General features: G+C 41.8%; 1 protein-coding gene across 1 annotated transcript in view; it reads right to left on the bottom strand.

Annotated features, from left to right (window-relative positions):
• tgfbr3 (transforming growth factor, beta receptor III) overlaps positions 1-23,809 on the bottom strand; it is an 84,676-nt gene that overhangs the window by 30,338 nt on the left and 30,529 nt on the right. The window contains exon 4 of the mRNA XM_083969763.1: positions 7,008-7,145. Coding sequence (XP_083825889.1) covers positions 7,008-7,145 — 138 coding nt within the window. The remainder of the gene's footprint in view (positions 1-7,007; positions 7,146-23,809) is intronic.

Genomic DNA, 23,809 nt, shown 5'->3' with positions numbered 1-23,809 from the left:
AAAAGATGGCAAAGAGGAGAGAAGTGGTGCCCTGAGCCGATGAGGAGGGGCCGGGGTGTCTTTGCTAAGCCTGCCAAGTTCAGCAGAGTTTATCAGTTTAATTGCGGGAATACGACTGTAATTAGTCGCAAAGAATTAGAGGGGGAAAGCCTGAAAGCCAAATTAGCTCCAGGCCTCGCAGAGCTCTGAAAACCTCAGGAATTTGAAACAGGGAAGTGAGGGACCCACTCTGGGCTTTAACAAACTCTCTCTCTACCCCCACCACTGTATGCCCAGTTGACAGACCAAAATGACTTTAAGTGCTGGAAAGCAAAGCGCAATTTCAGTCACGGTCTTAAATAGAATATATAAATATAAATATACTATGCTGCATGCTTTTTTACATAAGCTGTCACTCAATGTTGTTACTTTTGTAGCTAATTCACTCACATGAGCCAACCACTGCAATCATGAAAAAAAAAAGATTTATACATGTCCTTTATTCTCACATCAACAACTTCTAGAAAAAAAAAGACATCAACAAGATCTTTATGTTGCATTCATGTTGGTCTTCTGACCAATCAGTGATGCAATGCAAAAAGCCTGTATGTCTATGTGCTGTAATGTTCTACTGAGCTGCAAGAAGCAGCCCTCTGCCAAGTAAAGCCCGGCCTCTCTATATGAAAACATAGCTCATCTCTTATTAACAATCTGTTGTAGTTATTGCCAGAAACAGCCTGATGGACCTTGTAATGTGTTTGGAAGTTAAGAAACATGAAAACTGGATATTACCTTGACTTAAGAGGAATTTCTCAGACTTGGCAGGTGAGATCAAACAAAGAATGCAGAGGAGGGGTTAGCCGAGCTGCATACGCTACCATGGGAACTGAAACTCGTGCTTTCATGTTTGTAATGATGGAAACGCATGTAGTCGTGTTTGTAGCGGTATCTGCAGTGACACATGTCGCTTGATTTTCTGTTCTATATAATGTGCGTTATAATGCACTTAAATTGTAAATTGTTAAATAACCTTTTCTTCATCATCCGTTAAGATAAAAGAACAACTTCTAGTAGAATATATTCTAACGGTATATCCCCCACCCTTTCTGCTTGTAAGCATCGACATATTATAGCCATATGTGAAGCAAAAAGGAGAATGCATGCCAAATGTTTGAGATCAATTATCATAGAGCTGTAATCCTCCACTGCATTCTCTCAGGGCAACACCCTCAGCCGGGGAAATCAGGAATGGCTGTTTGGAAATTAAGAGGTGTTGCAAACAGAGGAGGGTGATGGAAAGTGCAGAGAGGCTTGATGAATGATATGAGCATGCAATAGCTCTCTGGTGATATTAATGTGATAAACGCTTTGGTGGCTGATTTGATCTTCTCTCTTTTGATGAGATAGAGGGAACTAATCACGCTGCTCGCTGCAGATGTGCATGTGTTCCTGTGAACTGGCAGGCTCTGTTGTGGAGAAAACAATACCATATGTCTCAGCGCCACTCTGGAGCGTTCCTCTGCCATTCCCGTCTCCAAATAAAAACCAATCGCGGCTGCCCATGGTTTCCATTAACAATTACACCGAGGAGAGTGCTCGTGCGTGTGTGGGACCGAAAAAGAGCTCATACTATACTACGAGCCCTCGACTAATGAAAGAAATACAGGAGTGAGAAGGCAACGCTTGGCAAACAAACAATAGGCAACTGAGGCCAAGAGCAAAACTTTACAGTGTTGTTCCATCAAGAGTCATAAAACATTTGGTCCAAGCCTTTCAAGCAGAGATGCAATGCAACCCCTCCTCCTCCCCCCAAAACCCCCCAAAGAAACATATACATCTGGCCACAAAGTCAACACGGCACACACTGCACATGTGTATCACTTTAAATGCCTGTGTCCCTTGGTAAAATAAAATTTGGCCTCATTTCAATGTTCATATTTCCTATCATTTTGGACCCGTGGTGATTCCTGCCTTCTGCTGATTGACAAGGAGTACTGCAAGGAACATGTTTTACAACAAAAGTCTGGCATTTTTAAAGCCAACCAGGTCCAGCGGCCAACAGCAACAGTGTGCTCAGCGTCTCTGAAGCTTTTCCAGGCAGCCCATCTGTGTCCGCGGAGCCCAGAGCACTGGGACCAGGAAACAAGGACTGGCAGGCCTGATTCAGAGTCCAATTAGCCCCTGGAAACAGCCTCTCCAGTGGAAAGGCAGAGCGAGGGAGGTCTGGCAAAAGGGGTTTCTGTTGTGAAGTGTTAAGCCCCGAACCAGTTCCTCATGACTCTGTTACTCTACACCCTCACCACAACATCTCATCTCCACCTGAGAGCTACTGATGAGAACGTGCAGGAATTGGTTGAACCTCCTTCCTTCAGCCCACACTTCTGTGATGATGACATGAGAAAACTTTTTATGTCTGATTTAAGATTTGAAGCCAACTGACAGTTTTCTAAACCCCACCCAAAAAACGATTAACCAATCATGGCATAGCAACCCCTAACTTAATATAATACATCCATGGTACAGCCCTGCAAGGCTTGCCAAACTTCAGATTACACCATATGTTGGAGTGGTTTGTATAGGGATGTGGTAACTACAACACTCAGCACTTGAAGAGTTCGGAGGGTGGTGTCCTTTATTTTAGCCATTCGAAAAAACAGATAGAGAGGAGTGTAGCGAATGGGATAGTTAAACATTTTGGCAAATTGGCCCATTGTCATAATCCCTATAGTCATAGCAGTAGGTTCATTACCTTTAATTGTCGGTGCAAGCTATTTTTAGAACGGCGGAGCAGAGCCGTAAGCTGCTCAGAGCTACGCTATGCAGGCTAACGGTATTTCTTGGTTTCCCTCATCAAACTCATCAAATACACAATCCAACTCCAAAACGCTCCGGTGGACAAGTTGTGACCTGCACATTCACCACGCTATGAGATAATAACGGAACATTATATTACCAGACGGAGTTGTTTTCGAGGCAAACGCAGAGACTGCTTGCTGAAAAACTGTCCCTGAAGGCAACGCGCATCAGCAGTTTTGCATGAATTTACCTCTAAAACAACTCTCTGTTATTATCTCATAGTGTGGTGAATGTGCAGGTCACAACTTGTCCACCAGAGCATTTTGGAGTTGTTGGATTGTGTATTTGATGAGTTTGATGAGGGAAACCAAGAAATCCCATTAGCCTCCGTAGCGTAGCTCTGAGCAGCTCACGGCTCTGCTCCGCCGTTCTAAAAATAGCTTGCACCGACAATTAAAGCTAACAAACCTACTCCTAAAACTATAGGGATTATGGCAATGGGCCAATTTTCCAAAATGTTGAACTATCCCTTTAAAACGTGTGTTTAGTGACTAACATGATCTTTGATTATTAGTGCGACCAGCTTACTAGCTGTCACTATCTTAATAATTACTTACACTTATTTATCTTAATAATGCAGCATTATTTCTAAGGTCAAATGGCACGCAATTCACATTAGTCAGTGGGTAATCTGTGGGACTGTGGGTTTAGATGGTACTTGAAAAAAAAACTCATTTATATCACCTCCACTGTGGTATACTGAACCACAGGATCAATTGTTTTGAAAATGAAAAGATTTTTACGCATGTTATGTGCTGCGTGAGAACAGAGAGTTCCACCAGCATAGCAACAGTCACAGAGCTGGGTCCTACTTTGCAAAATGTTCATGTGCAATTTGCTCAAGTTTTATGAACAGAGGGAATCCTAACCGTTTACAAAAAAAAAGAAAAAAAAAAAGAAGGCTGACAATTGTTCTTCCCGCAGGATGTTGTGTTTGAGTTTTGTGGCATGTTAAGTGTCGTGTCACAGTGGAGAGAACTTGAGAAGACGAGCGGCGTCTGGGAATCCTCTGAGTTACAGCTATGTGCAGTCAGGCTGGTGGATAAGATACCAAGAGCTTGAACTGCCAGAAGACTCGGTGCTGTCACTCAAACACAAAAAATACTTAACACCTAATTCAGTAGGGGCCCCGGCAGTCAGTCAAAGCCATTAGCACAGCTTTGTATGACTGCAGGGGTCTCCTTCTTTACTGTTAAGATTCCCTTTATCTCCCCTCACCCCACTTGAAAAAAAACAACGTAGGATGAAGACAGGAAGCTAATATCTCAATTTCAGTAAAGATAAGATGTTTTTATATCCAGCCAGATGAAAAAAGTGTAGCATGTAAGCTACTGTAAATGAATCCAATACACATTCCTCTAATACAGACATGCATCGTATCATTTCAATCCAGAGCAACATACTGTATCAAATCTGCACACTGTGGAAAAGCACTGATGTCGAACATCATCACACACACAGCAACAGCTCCGCCTGGGCTGCGACTTTTAATGATGGTTGTCAGCTGCTTTCTGTCTGCCATCGCTGACAATGGGGGAGACATTTACTGTGATGCTGACCTGCTGGTCTCTCCAGAAACGGCCATCTGACTGGCTACACATTATCACAGCGAAGGGAAATACAGTACAAGCAGGCCACATGCACATGCGTCACAATTTCTGTTGACATGAGAACATTTCCATTACGGGAAAATAACAATTAAAACAGCTTCTGGCACACAGGCCTCATATGTTGAACATTTCTCTGAAAGCTCTCATCTTGCTCACGCACAAGAAAATTATAAAAAGATTTTTGGTTCGCTCCACAGTTCACCTCACGTATTGGTTATTTGATTATGGAGCAACCTCGAAATGTCTGAAAGGGCAAAGGGTTTTGTGAATGACCACAGATTTTGATTGATTGATTGATTGATTGATTGATTGATTATACTTTATTTATCCCAGAGGGAAAATTAGTTTTCTAAGTTTCTCTAAGAATTCTCTTAAAGGAAGTGTTTTTGGATGCAACATGGCAAAACATACCCACTTCACAATGCATAATAAAACATTTAAGTGTTTAGTAATCACTTTTGATCCAGAGGTTATGATCAATAGTACTGCTACTAGTTCCATGTCCAATAATAATAACCCTAAAAGAGTTTCATAAGGTCTAAAAGAGACACATCATGACTCTCCTCTAATGGTCACGGGAGCTGGACTGCACAGCTCTATATATAATTTGTGTGTGTTTAGATGAGCCCGAGCGTAATGCAAGGAATTTGCAAAACATGTATGTTCTCCACTGTGTCACGCTGGCTTTCATGGCAGGATGTTTCGTGTGTGAGAAGTAAGCAAGAAAACGCTCGACCCCATGTGGAAATAATTTGTATACCTGATACCGCATTCTTGCAGATTTCTGTGGCGTTAACATAGAACTGAACATGATTACTTCTGGGAAGCCAAAGACCCCGAGAAGCCTTCAGAGCATGAAGACAAAAGACGTCAGTTTTCATAGCAACATAGTATAGCTAAGCTGTAGCCGAGGATTCTGGGTCTTATTTTGCTATATTTTTCTCATGCGATACACAGGCTTTGTACGAGGGCACTGAGAAAATCCATTTTTACATTTTTTATTAAGTTTCCCAGTGAGGCCCCCTGGTACCTTTACTAAATATGGCTGGCTCTCCAGGGGACCTGGCTCAAACTACACTGAGATACCCCTCAACAAAACTTCTCCTCTTCCTCCCTCCTCATGTAAGCTGGTACTAATACAAATGTCCATAACACTATTTGGATATTACTGATATTTTAAAAGAAAAGGTATATGCAACCGTAACACATGCTTTCTCCTCTCAAAAATGAAAAGCAACGTTCACTAATTTATTACATTTACACTACTAATGTTTCTAGTTTGCTAATGTTTGTTAACTTTAAAGAGACTATCTCTAATAGTCTAGTCTAGTCTTCTTTACCACACAAAGTGATTTCTTGCCTTGAGCAGGTAGTGGTGACTGTCGCCTGACAACAGCTTTGGCCAAAACAAAAACAGTGAATCACTGCCGGAAAGCAAGGAGGCTGGGGCTAGCTGCTTAGCACGCAAACCTCAGCAGGAGAAAAGACATGATAGACACAAGAGACCATCATTGGAGACAAGTGAATAAAGGAATGATGATGCGGACATAGACTTATAGACTTGTAGGTTAATAGCTGTTGTTATTGTAAACACTGGCTATGTAGCAGTAGCAAAACTTGCAAATAGTTCCTTCACAGTAGATGCTGTGTGACAAACTTTAAACAGTCATAACAAAACTATTCTTTTGCATTTTGTAACATGAAACTTGGGAAGGCATCTATGAGACACTGTCCTGCAATAGCCACTGGTGTCCACAGTGGCCACTATTCAGCAAAGTAGTATAGGTCAGTGATGAAAATGTCTTTTTTTAATGTTTTTGAATGACTGCTGAAATGTGGGTCACCTTCTCCCCGAGCAGATCGACAGCCTATACAGTTTTGAGAATTACAGCATATCATCAGTGGGCGATGGATAAACTCCTTCAGCTTCGCAGAGCTTTAGTGGTTTAGTGTTTGCTACCACACACTCCCCGTTGTTAGGGGTTTTCGTGGTACGCGGATACGCTCTGAATGATTTGAACAGCTGCCAAGCTATCAACAGGACTGTTTAGAGGAGGGCGGGAGGCGGTGGGGATACGGGCCTGTGGTTGCAGAGTGAGAATAAAGCTGACAAAGCACATTTCACCTTTTTAGATAAACACACTCCACACCATGATGTGAGGAAGAGATACAGGTTTGTGTTGGGCAAAATAAAAATAGTCAAAATAAATTCTCTGATATGAATCAAAGCATATTCACATGAATCAAACAAGTCTACATTTAATCTAATCCACCTCCCTAGTTACCATATAAAAGAAAATGTTCAATATTCAAATGTGCAATTGAGAAGAGCACACTGTTTAGTAGATGAAATGCCTCGTCGCCACAGTGACTGCGCAGATCAAACTTTTATCATGGAAAACTTGTTTTGCAGTGTGGACAAGCTTCACAGCTTTAGATCACTTTAAATATTTTACTGAGAGAAGAGAGCTACTGAAATGGGAATACAGCTTAGCCTGTGAGGAAATGAATACACAGTTTTAGGAAGTAGGACTTAAAGGCTTTTAGTGATGCTGGACTCACATGAAAGGTACGTTTGATGCCCAGGGCCAGGTTCTCTGTCTTGATCTTCCAGATCAGCGGTTGGGGGGAGTTAAGCACAAAGACCAGGGGCTTCTGGTGGCGCAGCAGAGACTGGATGGGCTTCAGATGCAACTCAACCTGGTAAGAAACAAAAGACACAATAAGCAACAACATACTGGTACAACACCAAGGGGGAGATAGCACGTAAACAGAGAACAATCACGTTACAAAACACGATTCCATTTCACACAGTGTAACCCACGTCAAAGCTTTGATTTTCTCTCGTGTACTGTACTTAAATATAACCGAAAAATATCAGGCAATCCACCACGGTTGCCATCCTGGTGTAATTGCAGCATTATCATGTGGTAGATTGTTCTTCTTTATCAGGCTTTGTGGTTGTTTATGTACTCACTTTGCTGATAAACGCACAAAGACGGCATGCTGTGCTCTCCCTAAAAGGCACTTGCTTAGCTCTGATATGTAGCCTGAGTGGGATCTGAACTTTCACACAGTGGAGTCTTTGTTAACAACGGAAAAAAAAAAGAAAAAGTTAAGCGGCGGGTCTCTGTTACCATCTCTACAGCATGCAACTATGCCTTTGGTTCTCAGACTGCCATTAAAATAGATTTTCACAGTCTGTTGGTGAGACAGGGGAAAACAAACTAGATGTTTTGGGACCTGAACTGCTGTTTTCTTGTTTTCAGTGTCACACTTGTCTGGATCATTTGGACCAAATCTACTCAGGTGGTTCAAGGGGCCTGAGCATTCACCCTTGAACACATCAGGGACAGGGATCTGGCTTTCCATCACTGACTTTTCACTTTTAAAATATTTCTTTATAGCTTGTAAACATTATCATTACCAGTTTAGTTGAGTTGTTAAAAACCCTAAATTGTTCTCACACTGTTAAGAACAGACACTCCTCTTTAAACGTCCTCTCCGATATATTCCCAGACTAATCATATTAGTCTCATCCTGTGTGACAGCAGTAAAAGCCTGTAAATCACTAATTCAACCCACAAGGATTCACTTTATATGATAAAACAATCTCTACAGTAACTTAATCAGTCATGGCTCGCAAAAAAACTTTGGCCTTTGCTTTTAACAACAAATGTGGCCTATCTGTTTCAATTGAAGCTAATAATGAAGCAAATAATTCACGATTGCAAAAACCGTAGGGGCATTTGAATTGTTTAAAAACCATGGAAAACTGGTGAGAACATTCATATCAGTAACTTGTGTAGAGAACATGGTTATGGTGTGTGTACAATCAAAACACATTACTCTTTTGTGGTACAGTGCTTTTCTGCTACAATATGCTCTCTTGTTCACTGACAATCATATTTACAAACTGTTCTGTTCTCTTTTAGATTGATTTGGATAAAGTAGAGCAATTATATAACACTCTGTTAAAGGTTCTGACCTAAAATACTGAGTAAAAAAAAACAACTTATTTAATCACATCAATGTTTTCCATATGACTCCCTCCCAGCACTCTTATATTTTCATGTGTTACATTCAATTTGCCTCATTAATGGTATCATACCAAGTCATTAAAAGGTGAAACTGTTTAGCTGGCTACCGAAACCAACATATGGTAAATGCAGCTGCATGACGTTTAGTACTACATAATGCCTTTTTGGCTGCACTGCAACAGTGAAACTGTTTGAGTGACTCACTGACTGATGGTACTTCTCGTGTTCATGAGTACTGAGCCTCAGTCTACGGATGCTCAGCTGCTCAGGAACTGTAGGGAAACAGGAGTGCTTCCAATACAATAAACCTCACCTCCATTATCATCATCAAATAAGGAGACAGAGTAATAACACAAGATACAGCAGGCTTAGCAAGAAAGAGGGAGGGAGAGAGAGAGAGAGAAGTCATCAGTAATGAGGTTTTGTACTAACCACTATTAAACAAAGGGAGAGGGGAAACATAAGACCTGCCTATAATAAAAGTCTGTTACTTTCTGGTTTTTCAAGTAAATAAAAGCTAAACTAATGTCGATCCTAGACAGAGCCCATGAACCATGCATCTGACAAAATGAGAAATATCCCTATTTCTTCAAAAGCATCCCAGCAGCTCATGCTTGGGGGTTACTGTAGGCTTGGCCCTAACAGCATTAGTTTGAGTCAGAGGCCTTTTTGCTGTATGTCATTCTCTTCCTCTCTCTCCGTCTCTCCAATTTTCCCGTCTCCCTCACACTGTGGCTGAAATCAAGGCAAAAGCCTGAAAAATAATTACTAAAAATAATAAAGATAGTCCGTCTCTTCTAACTCTTCCCTCTGAAAGTTCATAAGTAAATACAGCTGAAATCACAGCTCAGTCTTTATCTTTCATTTATGTGTTTGGTGATTTAGTCAGACAACGCCGCAGTTATAAAATCCAGGTTTGACCGCAGGCGGTCCAGCCACATGCTAGGATTTGACCTCATCTTGATTAGTGATGTCTAGAATATATTCCAGTCACATATCCAAACTTTTTAATGACATTGTCAGACATGGCTTACCATCAGTTTGTCATATTCATAGTAGTGTCAGTGTTAGATGGCCGCTTAACTTAAAACAGAAGTAAGCGGAATGTTTGTGTTAATATAAGTCTTAAATAGTTATATCTTCCGACAGCAATCACTTATATAGAGTGTTTGGTCTGAAACACGGGTCTGTCAGTCACTCTGCTCTGCTGTAAGCCGAGGAGAAAACTTTCCTTGTATCCTACAACCTTTATCCAATGCGGAGAGAGAACGGCATAAAGGGGCGGTCCTCTCTGTGTGTGCAGCCAAGGGATGCGCGTGAATGTGGTGATGTAGGGACGAGGGCGGGGACTGCTAACTCCATCGGCTGACAAGAAGTTAGCCAAAACGACCGGATCGCTTAACTCTGCTTTAATCTAGATTATATTAGAAAATGATGTACCGTTGTCAAGTATACTATAATTGTTGTATTGTATTGTATTATAATCAGCATAATTTGTAAGTACTTCTGCAGTTCAACTGGCCGTGTTTAATTAAAACTCAGGAATCTTCCAGGAACATAAACAACAAGCAGAAACAGGCTTTCATCAGATTTCTTGTCATGTAAACAAGATAAGATTGTGATTATGCTCAAAACAAACCCATCGGGTAGAGAACGGAACATACTGAAAAAGTCAGAGCATTTATTCCATTGCCAGAGCAACACAAACTACCTTTCTTATATCACATAATACCACAGTTGCATGACTGTTATCATGTAGAAGTCTTATATCTCATCACATCAGTTTGGTATACATTTTTTCAGCCTTCTTTTGTGGGTGTCTGTGTGTAATTGGTCAGACGTCATCAGTAGATAAAGGTCACAGAGAAGTGCTGTTTGAACTTTGAACCAGGCTATACATATCTTTTATTTATTTATTTTATTTAACCTTTATTTTACCAGGCAAATTGCTTGAGATAAAAAAATCTCTTTTACGAGCAAGGCCTGGCCAAGAAAGCAGCAACAAGATAATATACACACAAAGAAGTGAGGACGAATATGAGAGAGAGAGAAAAGAGAGAGAGAGAGAGAGAGAAAGAGAGAGAGAGAGAGAAAAGATGAATGACGTCCAGAGTTCTACAGTCCGGCAGGGATATGGGGGGAAGAGAAGGAGGACGGGAGGGCTGTGTGGTACAAGGGGAGATTGTACCAGGGGATCCTGAAGGAAGAGAGATTATGTTAAATCAGCCAGGGCAGAACAGAACAATGCACAAGAATACACACTAAAAGAACGCTAATCCAGTGATGCTAAAATACTAAACAGTAAAACATTTACACACTCCATGATTTGCCATTAAAAAACAGTTAAGTCTGGTTTTAAAATCGGAAAGGGTGATGAATGCCTGTAGTTTTAGTGTTTTTTGGAGATTGTTCCAGCCAGAGGGAGCAGAGTACATGAATGCCCTCTTCCCAAACTCAGTACGAGTTCTGGGGACAGAGGCAGATAGAAAGTCCAGAGAGCGCAGTCTGTATGATGAGTTTGATGTGAGAGTGAGGTAGGTGCAGAGGTATGAGGGAAGTAGTCCAATAATTGCTTTATAGATGAAGATGTACCAGTGCAGAAGCCTACGTGCAGACAAAGACAGCCAGCCTACTTTAGCATACAGAGTACAATGATGAGTGAGTGACTTACAGCCGGTAATGTATCTTAAAGCACAATGATAAATGGCATCCAGCATATGCAAAGAAGTAGAGCAGGCATTCATGTACAGTACGTCACCATAATCCAACAAAGGAATAAAAGTAGCTGCAACAAGCCTTTTTTTAGAAACAAAAGAAAAACAAGATTTATTTCTGAAATAAAAGCCCAGTCTCACTTTTAGCTTCTTTACCAGGTTTTCAATGTGAGGTTTAAAAGACAGATTGTCATCAAGGATGATGCCTAGGTATTTAAAAGTAGAAACAGTCTCAATAAGGGTACCTTGAGAAGTGTATAAAGTAGGACGATAATTAGTTTTGTCTCTAGATTTAGTAAAAATCATCATTTTAGTTTTATCTGCATTAAGCACCAATTTCAAGAACCGGAGTTGGGCTTCTATTTCCTTAAAAGCAGCTTGCAAGTGATCTACAGCCATCAGCACAGTGCTTCCAGAACAATAAATCACAGTATCATCGGCATAAAAATGGAAATTTGCATTGTCAACATTTTTCCCCAAATCATTTATATAGATTGTAAAAAGCAGGGGACCGAGCACAGAGCCTTGTGGCACCCCCTTATGGACAGCCAGGGTATCAGAGGAGTAGCCATCAACTTTAACACATTGAGCCCTGTCTGATAGATAGTTAGAAAACCAACTAACAGCAGAATCAGAGAGTCCTATATTAGCTAATCTATGCAGCAAAACATTATGGTCCACAGTATCAAAGGCCTTAGAGAAATCAATAAAAAGGGAAGCACAATGTTGTTTGCTATCCAGGGCCATACAAATATCATTAACTACTTTCGTAGCAGCAGTGACTGTACTATGTGATTTTCTAAAACCAGATTGATAGCATGATAAAATTTCATTACTACACAAAAAATCCTTCAACTGATCACTTACCAGGTTTTCTAAAATCTTGGCTAAGGGTGACAAATTTGAGATAGGCCTGTAATTATTAAGGCTCGAGGGTTCACCGCCTTTTAAGAGGGGGAGAACGTGAGCCATTTTCCAGGTGTTAGGGATTTTCTTACTAGTTAGAGTTAAGTTAAAAATGTAGGTTAAAGGTTCGGCTATAAAGTCCGCAGCAAATTTTAAAAAATAGACAGCAATGTTATCTGGCCCCGCTGGTTTTTTAAAATCTAATTTTGTAAGGGCTTTATGCACCTCAGCAATAGTGAAAGGCCTAAAGTTGAATTTAGTATCCAAGGGAGTCTCAGCATTACTAAGTGGAGCCTGGGCTGCAGTGGGGGACATAACTTCTTTGTCAAAAAGAAAACCAGATGACACAAAATGCTTATTAAAACAATTGAGCATCTCAGCTTTGTCATAGATAGTGGCCGATTCAGACACAATACAAGTTGGGAGACTAGAGGAGTTCTTTGGAGATAAAGATTTAATAGTCCGCCAGAATTTCTGAGGGTTATTTAGATTTTTGGCTGTTAGAGCAAGATAATAGTTCGATTTGGCCTTCTTAACTAAGGTAGTACATTTATTCCTTAAGCATCTAAAAGTGGTCCAGTGAGCTTCCACATTTGACTTTCTTGCTTTTGCCCAATAATAGTTTCTCTCATGAATTAAACTAGCCAACTCGTCAGAGAACCACGGATTTTCCCTGCCCTTTACCCTATACCTTTTGTAGGGGGCATGTTTATCAATGATTGACATGAGTAAATCGACAAAATAAGACCAGGCTAATTCAACGTCAGGTATTAAGGAGACCCTGCTCCAATCAGCAGCATTTAGATCAAATCTGTAACCCTGTTCATTAAAGTGTTTGGTATCACGCTTCGTGATGTAACGAGGTTTAACCTTTGGTATTTTGGTATCCCTGATGGCTGCAATAACACAGTGGTCACTCACGTCATATGGAAATACACTTACAGAGGTATACTTATGAGGATTATTAGTAATGAATAAATCAATCAATGATGATTTCTCAGGACACTTTGGGTTAGGACGAGTGGGGGAATCAATTAATTGTGTGAAATTCATTGCGTTACAGTAAGATTTAAATTCATCTGAGGCTGGTGATAGCCAGTCCCAGTTCAGATCGCCACAAAGGGCTAACTCATTGTCAGGTAGTTTAGAAAGAATATTAGACAAGGAGGACAAGGTTTCTTTGGCTGCAGAAGGAGGTCTGTAGCACCCAACAACAGTAATATAATAGCCCTTAGACAATTCAACCTGTCTTTCTCATTGCTATGCATAACACAAATACAGACCTGGCCTTTAATTTACACACAACCATAATAATTTTGACTAAAATTACAATAATTCTGAAAAGTTATTATTAGATATTTTCTTGAAATCGTTAGCTCTCAGTAGATAAGATACAGTACACACATTGTCTATACTTCACCAAGCCATCTCCCTGGGCAGAAAAATGTTGTATTCCACCCATGAAAGTGTGATTTTTATGTGATGTACATTCTGACAGATAGTCTGTGTTCAAAAGCGTGTCACTGTAATGCTGCTTGAAGTCATTTAACAAGAGACACTGACAGCACAGACAGGGTGAACATGAAGCATCAAAGCCTAATTATCAGACCTCCACAGATGTAAGCCCCGGAGGAGAGCAAGACAAAAGAGAGTGTTTAGTAATGTGGCCCATGAAAGTGCTGCAAAAATCATTAGAAATTCCCTCAGAGACATGGAGATGGAAGAAATTACTGAATAGTTATCTATGAGGCAAACTGGATGGTGATCCAAACAAACACCCCCCCTCCCCCCTCTTCTAACCCCTTAGCCCAGACTCTGGAAAAAGTGTGCGCATTGCTCCTCTGAGAATAACAACAACCAAGATATAATCATACCTGGCTTGGCTTTGAGGCCCTGGCTTAGAGAGATGGAGAGAGAGGGAGGCAGAAGAAGAAGAATGAGAGTGAGCGAGAAAGTTGTAAAAGATGAGGAATTTTAAACCCAGACAGAAACGCTTCCAGAAGACGTGAGTCACCTGCAAACACACGCACAAACAGAGGAGGAAGAGGAGGGCGAGGAAGTGCCAAGAGGCAAATGAGTTGTTAAAAAAAGGGAAAACTGTGGTCAAATGTTACTTTCAAGGTCCAACGTGATAACATCAGCTCTGGGCTGCAGAATGTAAGCAGTGGTCAGGACTCCACCGCAGCTGATGTGCGGTCTCTCTGCCCGTGGAGTCGCTGTCGTGAGGCTTGGTGAAGTTGGTGCTTTTGACAACCAACCTTGTAAGTGCAATGAAGCAAGAGGAACAATGTACCACTGTATATGGGAATGTGTGAAAGTGAAATCCTTCTGGCAACATATTATTAGCATGATCGATAAAATATTAACTAAGAAGTTACCACTGGATCCTAAGCTTTTCCTTCTGGGCATATATCCAACTATCCCATATTTACAAAGTAAAGAATCTAGATATGTGTATATTACAAGGTAAACGTATAATTTCCCTTAAAGCAGAAGTAAGCGGAATGTTTGTGTTAATATAAGTCTTAAATAGTTATATCTTCCGACAGCAATCACGTATATAGAGTGTTTGGTCCGAAACACGGACACTCTGCTCTGCTGTAAGCCGAGGAGAAAACTTTCCTTGTATCCTACAACCTTTATCCAATGAGGAGAGAGAACGGCATAAAGGGGCGGTCCTCTCTGTGTGTGCAGCCAAGGGATGCGCGTGAATGTGGTGACGTATACTAGGGACGAGGGCGGGGACTGCTAACTCCATCGGCTGACAAGAAGTTAGCCAAAACCACCGGATCACTTACTTCTGCTTTAATTGGAAAACCGTTGATGCACCAAGAATTGGAAGATGGATTAAAGAGATGGCATCAAACGTGACATTGGAAAAGAAAACGTACATTATTAAATGGAAACATCATGTTTTTGATGACATCTGGAGTCCTTTTATACGTTTTTTAAGACATGATGTTAATGTTGGTAATCTGCTTCAGCAGTATTTGTCTACTTTTATTTATTTATTTATTATTATTATTTTTCCATCCGTTTTGCTTTATTTTCATCTTATTTTTATAGTTTTAATGTTTTACTTATTTAGCGAGGGGAAGAGGGGAAGGGAGGGAGAAAAAGTTTGCTCTGTTTCTTGCTTTTAAGAATGTCTTGTTTGATTTGCTGTAAATTGCAAACAAAAACTAATAAACACATGCTTAGAAAAAAAAAACCGACCTTGTCACACAGCCCATAGGGGTGTGAAGAGAAGAGACGCAGATACGCCAGGCATCAAAGCACCTAGAGAGACAGGGTCTACTGGGGACAGGAGGCCACGGCTGATTGATTATCAGGAGGCTGGCACAGGGATTTGAGGGCCCAGTGTATGTTACAGTTACAGTTAAGGGGCACATTTGCCAGCAGGCCAGGGATGGAGGCTTGTCTAGACCTATCACATTACTGAAATTAAACTCCACACAAGGGACGACAGCTGTAGCAGGATAAGCAAGGCCTGTCACACAACATGCCATTAGTGGTGGTAGCATGTGTAAACAATAGAACTGTTTGAAAAAAACAAAACATAAAAAAAAACAATAGAGCTTCGACTTTAAGCTTTGAATCAGCTCCAACAACAAACATAGCGCAGACAGAAAAGATAAATCACGCACAACAAGCATTTATTGTGTAACAAAGCCACATGGTTATAGCTTAGCTTTAGATCCAGCTGATGCCTGTGACACTGTAATTGTAACGGGTGGTGTGTTTGTCTGTCTTGAGCATGTAGTTACAATTTCATGACATTTCAAGCCAAACAAGTCACACTGAGTCTCAAGTGTGTGTATCAACACTGTAATGTGATCCTCTCATAGACAAACATTGTGCCCAGCAATGTAACCAGCAAGTCAGAGCTCAGTATCAGCTCAGCTCAGTGTCCTTGCAGGAAAAGGGAGTTTCCTTTATTGACAGAGCTAATTAAGTGCCTGATGATCCCTGGTGATTCAGAGAAAACCCAAAACATCCTTTAATTAGGCAGAAAAAGTAAGACTAATCTGGGAACACTCCCACAAAGGAAATAATAATCAACTGGAGTATAAAAGACACAGCACTCTGTATTCCATGGCACGGAACAGAAACACAGCAGTGTCTGAATAACAACACAACCGGCCTGCGTGTTTTCAATAGCAATGAGTTAAGACAGGTTGATATCCAAGATTATTATAAAAATTCACTTCACATACTAAACTGGCTAGACAAAGTGCAGCACGGTGAGCCCTGCAGCGGAGGACTGAAGACCGCAAAAGTAGAAAACAAAGAGGGCTGGGGGGGCTGCAGAACTACAAAGTCATAGCTGCAAGAGGAGAAAAGGCGCACTGCCTGGGACCAATCATATGGTGTTATCTGATGTGTGTGTATGTGCGTGTGTCTTGTCTGTCTGGATCTTGGTTTTTTCTGGATCACTGAGAGTGTACAGAGGGAAGGGGAACCAGGGCAAAGTAGCTCAGTGACAAGGCCGACCACGACCTGCTGAACGCTCTTATCAGCGCCACCCACATATTTCAGCACGATGGGGATGCTATACCTGAACTTGCGCGATGATAATCAGTCTGCTCTCAGCTCAACGCCATACAGCAAAAAAAAAAAAAAAGAAAAAAAAGAAAGAAAACGGCCTAAAAAGATGTCAAAGTGAGATGGGAGCTCTGGATAGAAATCTTTGGAGTGATATGGCAGAATGGCAGGACATGCCGGAGAAAATAACACGTCAAGAGTAGGGGGGTCAGGGCGACAGACCTAGATTACACTGATTAGATTTAAGACAAACTGAAATGAAAATCCATATTTGTTAAGTACGTACATTCTGCTTAGTCTTCATTTTGACTTGAATCAGTAGTGTAATTACTGAAAAGAGAAGGGAAAAATTGTATCTACTGTATTCTTTCACAGTGACTGCTCAGACAACTCCCTCTAAACCAAACATTTACACCACTGAAAACACTAATGTTTGGTTCAGACGGAGATGTCTGTGCTGTCACTTCCTTGGTTTGTAGAGGATGACGGAAAATAGTTGGAATTAGATCTGTGTGAACACCATTTTGTGAAGAACTGCAAATTTATCTGGATGTGAAAATATAACTTTTCTTAAATCGACAGCATTGTCTGTGTTAGCTCATGATTCAGAACATTATACTGTGTAACATACTGTGGTTAAAGGACCACCCTTATGGTCTGGCCAATTCATCATCACTAACACCAGAACTCTGGAATACAGAAAGCTCATACTGGCTCTAATTTCAGTGTTGGATGAACATGACGCTGAAGGCTGATGATGGAAAATGAAACTAGTTAGCCTAGCATGCTAGTTTCCACTTTGTGAGTGGAATACAAACTCAACATCTGCCCTCACAAGGTGTTGATTGTCATAAAATAGCATTTCTAAAAGTACTAACCACTGATAACCCACACTGCAGTATGTCAGCTTCCTGCAACAGTGGAAAAGAAAGCGATTCTGTCAACGTACGTAGGCTGTACAAGTGCACCGGTCTCCTACCAATGTGGGCCCTCAGATTTTAATCAGCTGCTGTCAAGGGAAACCTCCGCCCACAAATATGTCTAAAACTAGTTTCACTCTCTTCTGAAAATGTGAAAACTCGGCCTATATCTTTGTTATAAAATGCACCTTAGGAGAAGTCCTAAAGTGTGTGCAGTTTTTCTTGTGTGTGAGCTGAACTCCTATCTAACACTCTGGCCAGCTGTTTGTGCCTGGTGAGCTCCTCCAGCTTGTCACTCACACAGTCAAAGATATCTGCGAATTCCAGCTGATAAAACACTCCTCTGCTCCGCTTCGCCCTGATTCGGAGCCAGTGGCTCTGTTTGATGTTTGCCTTTGGTGCAACTGATTAGAGAAAGATGGCCGATTCCAGATCACGGGGCCCCTCTTTTGTTTATTTTCCCCCCTATCACCCAACTGTACACTCTGACTGCATGGCCTCCTCTTTTCAGTTTCTTATTTTTAGTCTCCAATTTGCAGCAGCGTTGGAACAAGGTGTCTCTGCAGTAATGCCAGGTTCTGCATCAACGCAGATGTGCTGGTGGGTTGTTAGCAGGGTGCAAAAGGCCACTTTGGCATGTGTGAGAGGGAACATATGGAAAAATGTTCAAACTTGATACCTACACCGTCGAACCAGAGCAAGGGGAGCAGAAAAGAACACCAGGGTGAGGTCATTGTTTTGGTAGAGCTTAAGTGGCAAAACACCAACACCTTCAGGTCAATAGTGAACCCACGAAAAGATATTTTGCCTCAAACCCCCAAGGGGTTTAAAGTGTAGATGAAATATGAGCACCAAGTCTAGTCTGCAGCAAAGATCACTCCAACTGCAACTCTCATTTGTTCTCTTATTGTAGAAGATTAGATCTTTTTTTTGCACAGCATAACTGAATTTTGAGAAAATGTGGAAATTATTCTGCCATTATTGGAGGAAATCACTACCTTCACAGCCTCAGTCTGGCACTACAGGCCTACTATGACTTGGCAACTTGGCCCACAGTCACTTTACTGGATCTACCCAAGGTTACTGCCTTTGCAATCTAGCCTGGGTCTCTTTATAGAGGTCCGCATTGGAGACAAAAAAAAAAAAAAAAAGAGGCTTCTGTTACTTTGATCAGGATTGTGGAAGCTGAAGAAATCATCACTCTTTATTTCAGACAAATGTGAATAACACTTAAGAAGCAAAACTTATTGTCCTGGCAAGCCAGTGTCCATACTGGTCATTTATGAAAAAAGAGAGTCCATGAAACAAACAGCTCACTGTCTAAAAGAAATGTTGAGCAAAAAGCCAGAGTACGAAAAAAAAAAAAATGTTAGATTGAAATCACAAACTTGCCATGCAAAGCCAGTTCATAAATTTCCCTGTGTGGGCTGGCTGTGCTCAGTGGACATTGTCTGAGGCTGCTGTCATTTCAGGATCCACACAGAATGACTGATGGGGTGCAGTCAGTTGTTGAGAAATGAATAAATGGTTCTTCTTCACCAAAATGAACCCATACACCACTGGCTTGTCTGCTCTACAATCATGTTCATTATTCAAGTATGGAAAAACTTTTTTTATGACCAATAACTTAGTTTAGTGTGCAAGCATGCTAACATTTACTAATTTGAAAAAACAAACAGTTGTGGCTAAAGGAATGTCGTTAGTTTTGCAGGTATGAAAAACCAAAGGGATCACCATAGTTATTCTATTAGAACGTATGTCTGTACCTTTTGTGTCTTTTAATCCGACCAATAGTTTAACAGTTGAGAAATTTATTGTCAGGCATCTGTAAAATTATATGAAATATGAATAAACTTACGGCAATTCTCCCTGAAATTCTCAGTGCACCAGCAGCTGAACACATTATACCTGGACTGCTTCAATTTCAATAAAAACTGGAAAATTTTGAGCCATTCTAATATGTCGCAATGAAAAACCGCAATCATGTTTAGTTCCTCCAAATTAAGCCTTCTCTTCACAGAGCGGACAAAAAGGGGACTGACTGAACCTATCGTGACAATTACAAATGATGATATGAATTTCTACTGCAGCAATAAGAACACAATTAGTGGGGGGGGGGGGTTCTGGAAACTAACCAAGTAATTAATAGTGTGCTTGGGCAAAATTGTTAGGCAGCTGTAGTTGATTTCAGTCATCTGATTTGAGGGAACGAGGCTGAACCAATTTCCACATTAATTCCTTCATGCTGATACAAGAGCCTCACAGCTGTTGTTCCTAGTTAATCTAAATCAGCAGCACCTGTATTAGACAAATGACTCTAAACATCCCACTTTGATTATGGACACATCAAGAGCAATGAGAAAACGTTGGACTCATTCATTTCAGCTTCAATCTTACAGCGTTAGACGACTTTTAATCGAGCACGGACCGTCTATCTGCTCAGCTGATGATCTGAGGCTCACACATCATGACGAAAACGGCCCCAAAATATTATTGAGGGTACTTGGAAGCTTCTTGAATGAATGATTTGCATATTTTCTCCTCCAGGCCTGTTATTCTAAGGTGGCTGCAAGCCTTGTAAAATGTGAGGATATCCCCGACAAAGCACTATGCACAGTCACTACTGAGGTGTTCTGTTGCACTTAATAACTCAGTGTTGGTGTTGAGATTGGCCAGGAGCCAAAGTGCGTATTCTGAGTCAGGTCCAGCTGTGCATTTCTTTCTGCGGATAACAGTTCATACCCCTCGGTTAATACCCGTGCAGAATGGGTTCACTGGTACAGGCCGGAAACGATTAATTGCTCTCACGTCTTTACTGAAAATGTGGACAAACTGCAAGCCGCCACTTTCACATGTGGACGTGAAAGAGATGTGAAGTGGGCCTCACACATCGCAGTGGCAGGAACTCTGTGTGCCTGCGTGAATGACTGTGTCTGAAAAAGGACCATGTGATTCCCCTTACCCATATTAGTCCATGCACACCATGCGCAATAGCAGATTTATCCCCCTGCCGGGTCAGGGCTTCTCCTTGCCGCCACTTGGTAAGCAGCAAGTCACTGGGGCACATCGTGTTCTCCAGAAGCCCCTCGACCCCAGACGGCCAAATCTCAGCCACAGGCACCTCTTGTACTACAGGCCATCGCTCCAAAACATCCAAATACAGTCTGTTCTGTGGCCCAGACACCACTTCCTCCCCCCATCAGCAGAGGTGAAGAGAAGTCAGAGAAAATCTACATAATCATAGACTGACCAGGCACCTCTGTGCTGCTGACTTAGAAAATAAGCAAAGGATACGTGTGCCAGAGAAAACAGGGGAAAAGAGTGAGAGTGAAATCGGTTTGCATGCTTCCAAATCAAAAAGGACTAAATGGATTAAAACAGTACAACAGCAACTGTAAATGAAATAGTCCTTGTTTGAATACATTACATCCGCCATTAATATTTACACCTCCATTTCCCTGAAGCATCATTTCACCAACAGCTTTTCCATGGCCCTCAGATCACTGCTGATTGGATTTCACAACATACAAACCTGTGTATTTGCAAAATAGCCTAGGTTTTCCAAGAATATGTTGAGCACGCAGACGGACAGAGGAGAAATATATAATGCTGCAAGAATGGCCTGAGAAGTTCTGATTCCACTGTTAACTTTTCTTTCTTTCAATTTGCTTCATAAGATTCTCATTGGTCAAAGATGAATAATATTTTTATAGCATTGAGGTCCTTTTACCCATATATGGCTCGTATGTTAAACATTTTAAGATCCTGTTCTCTTCCTGCTATAATTCCTTTTCCACAGGATTTATCGCCTCCTCCTGTCACAAAAGATCAGGGGCAGATTGTGTCGATGATATCACAGTCTGACGCAATATTTGCCCTCCAACGCAGTTTCGCCCAAGGCTAAAGCTTTAAGGGAAGAGGGCCACTTGAGCGCGAACGGGCCAATCTGTGCCCACGTCTCAGGTGAAAAAGTCATCAAGGACTGAAGCACGAGGAGTGGAGAGAGTGTCTGAGTGTCCTTTAGGGGATCTTATCTAATCACACAAGCACAATCCTCCTCTGCAGGGCCACCTAATCTCAGCCAGAGCTGGAGTGACCCTCTGCAGCCAAGGCCGTAGGCAAGGGAACAGACTGCCTCCTCCGCACGAGTCCTCACTTGACCATCGATGTGACGGTTCACCAAAAAAGTAGATAAATTGATGTGAATAGATGGATTTTACAGACTCTGGAGCTAAAACTTTTACTATACTGTCTTTAATAATACTCCTGTGGGTGACCATTTATAGAATTACAGAGCACATTACTCGTGACAAAATTGAACAAAGAAAATTCAGACTTTGTTAGGGTGCAAATGAAAACATGCTGTGTTATACTCTAGAAAAATATAAAGCTCCTAGAACTGGAACTCAGTCTGTAGAAAGTCAAGCTCTTTTTTTCCTTTTCCTTTTTTTTTGTTAATCGTTGCACCACTCTGCTTTAAATAAATAAGCTCTGGAACACTGAAAAATATTAACTTTGGACAATGTAACAAACAAAGGCATAAAAAAAAATCAGTTTTACAACCCTTGTCAGTTCACTGTATCTACACGTCATTATTTAGTTCCTCTCTATCGGCAGAGAAGCCCCTTGAGAGCATAGACGGATTATCATGACCACGGGCCCTGGACACAAACTCGCCACGGGCCCCTGCCTACACAAGCAAACAGTGCGTGCGCAAAGGCGCTCTTCCCATTACGCACATAACAACACCGGGCAACACACAACAAAACAAAATCACTGTCATTTTAGGTCTTTTTTGTTTGTCACCTGCCATGTACAGGACAATAGCTATATATGTTTTTGCCCGTGGGGCGCGCGGGGGGTGGGGGGGTTGTGTACCCCTGAACCGGGCTCTATAAACACTGGTGCGCATCATACCACGTAGCAATGGGATTGGATTATTAATAAGAGCCTATTGCACAACTGAAAAACTGTAAATATTGTAGCGACCCCGCAGTAACGTTCTTGTTATGATGTTTAAGTTCTGTGATTTCTGACTGACTGTCAATGTGTATGGTACGGTACGGGCAGGTTGGATGAGGGGCCGGGGTGAGTGTGAGGAAGACAGAGTCCTGTGTGTGTGTGTGTGTGTGTGTGTGTGTGTGTGTGTGTGTGTGTGTGTGTGTGTGTGTGTGTGTGTGTGTGTGTGTGTGTGTGTGTGTGTGTGTGTGTGTGTGTGTGTGTGTAGGTGAGTTAGTGAGGAGGAGCAGATGAAGAAGTGAGAGCTGTCAGATACATTTGTGTTATGTTGTTGTAGTTACGTCGGATCAGACGCTACAATATCAATAAAAACGTGAGTTTACCATCGACGTCGGACGTGAAATAGCCGCGGACCGGAGCCAGTTTCCTTTCTGCGCCGTTAACCGACTGTGCCAGATGCGCCAGAGCGCGCACCTCTGTGCCAGGCTCGCGCTCTGCAGCGGTTTCTATTTATTCATCTTAACAGAGCGCGAGAGAGATTAACACACACATTCACACAGGCTATACACACACACACACACACACACACACACACACACACACACACACACACACACACACACACACACACACACACAGCTGAGGGACCAAGGCGCTTGCCGACCGGCACGGAGAAATGCGCATCTAGTGGCGTGCCCCCCGGGGTGCTCAACCTGGTCAGTGGGTGCTTGAGCACCGGAGCATCCACGGAATCGGCGCCTATGAGTCGGGGTCAGACTGCACTCGGATGCCGAGTAGCCTACTGGAGTACTTGGATATCGGCTACAGCCTATAGAAACTCACCAAAACCACCGGCTTTTTCCTGGAAAAGTCCTTGATAAGGTAGTCCAACTCTCGGATCAGTCTGTCCTCTACGGCCACTTACATAGCGCAGTTTCAGCCGTTTCAGCCTTTTCTTTCCTTTGTTTTCGTCTAGCAGCTAACAGCTGATCCACTGAACGCCCGCGTCTCCATTCCAAAAACGCACTGTACATTTGACCTCAGCGTACGTAGCCTACGTAATTGTGTCATCACACATTACTGATTTATCATTTCTAAAGCATTCCATTGATTTTATAATCATACTACATTTTCAAAACCACATTCATTCCAATATTTTTTTTTTAAATTGTACAAAAAAAAAAAAAAAAAAAACTCTGAAGGCCAAGGGCCCCTATTGGGTCTGGGGCCCTGGGCACACGCCCACTTTGCCCATGCGGTAATCCGTCTATGCTTGAGAG

This window comes from Trachurus trachurus (assembly GCF_905171665.1).
Source record: "Trachurus trachurus genome assembly, chromosome: 4".
Lineage (NCBI taxonomy): Eukaryota > Metazoa > Chordata > Actinopteri > Carangiformes > Carangidae > Trachurus > Trachurus trachurus.
Note: the sequence above shows the minus strand (reverse complement) of the source record. Positions and strands in the feature narration are given on the sequence as shown.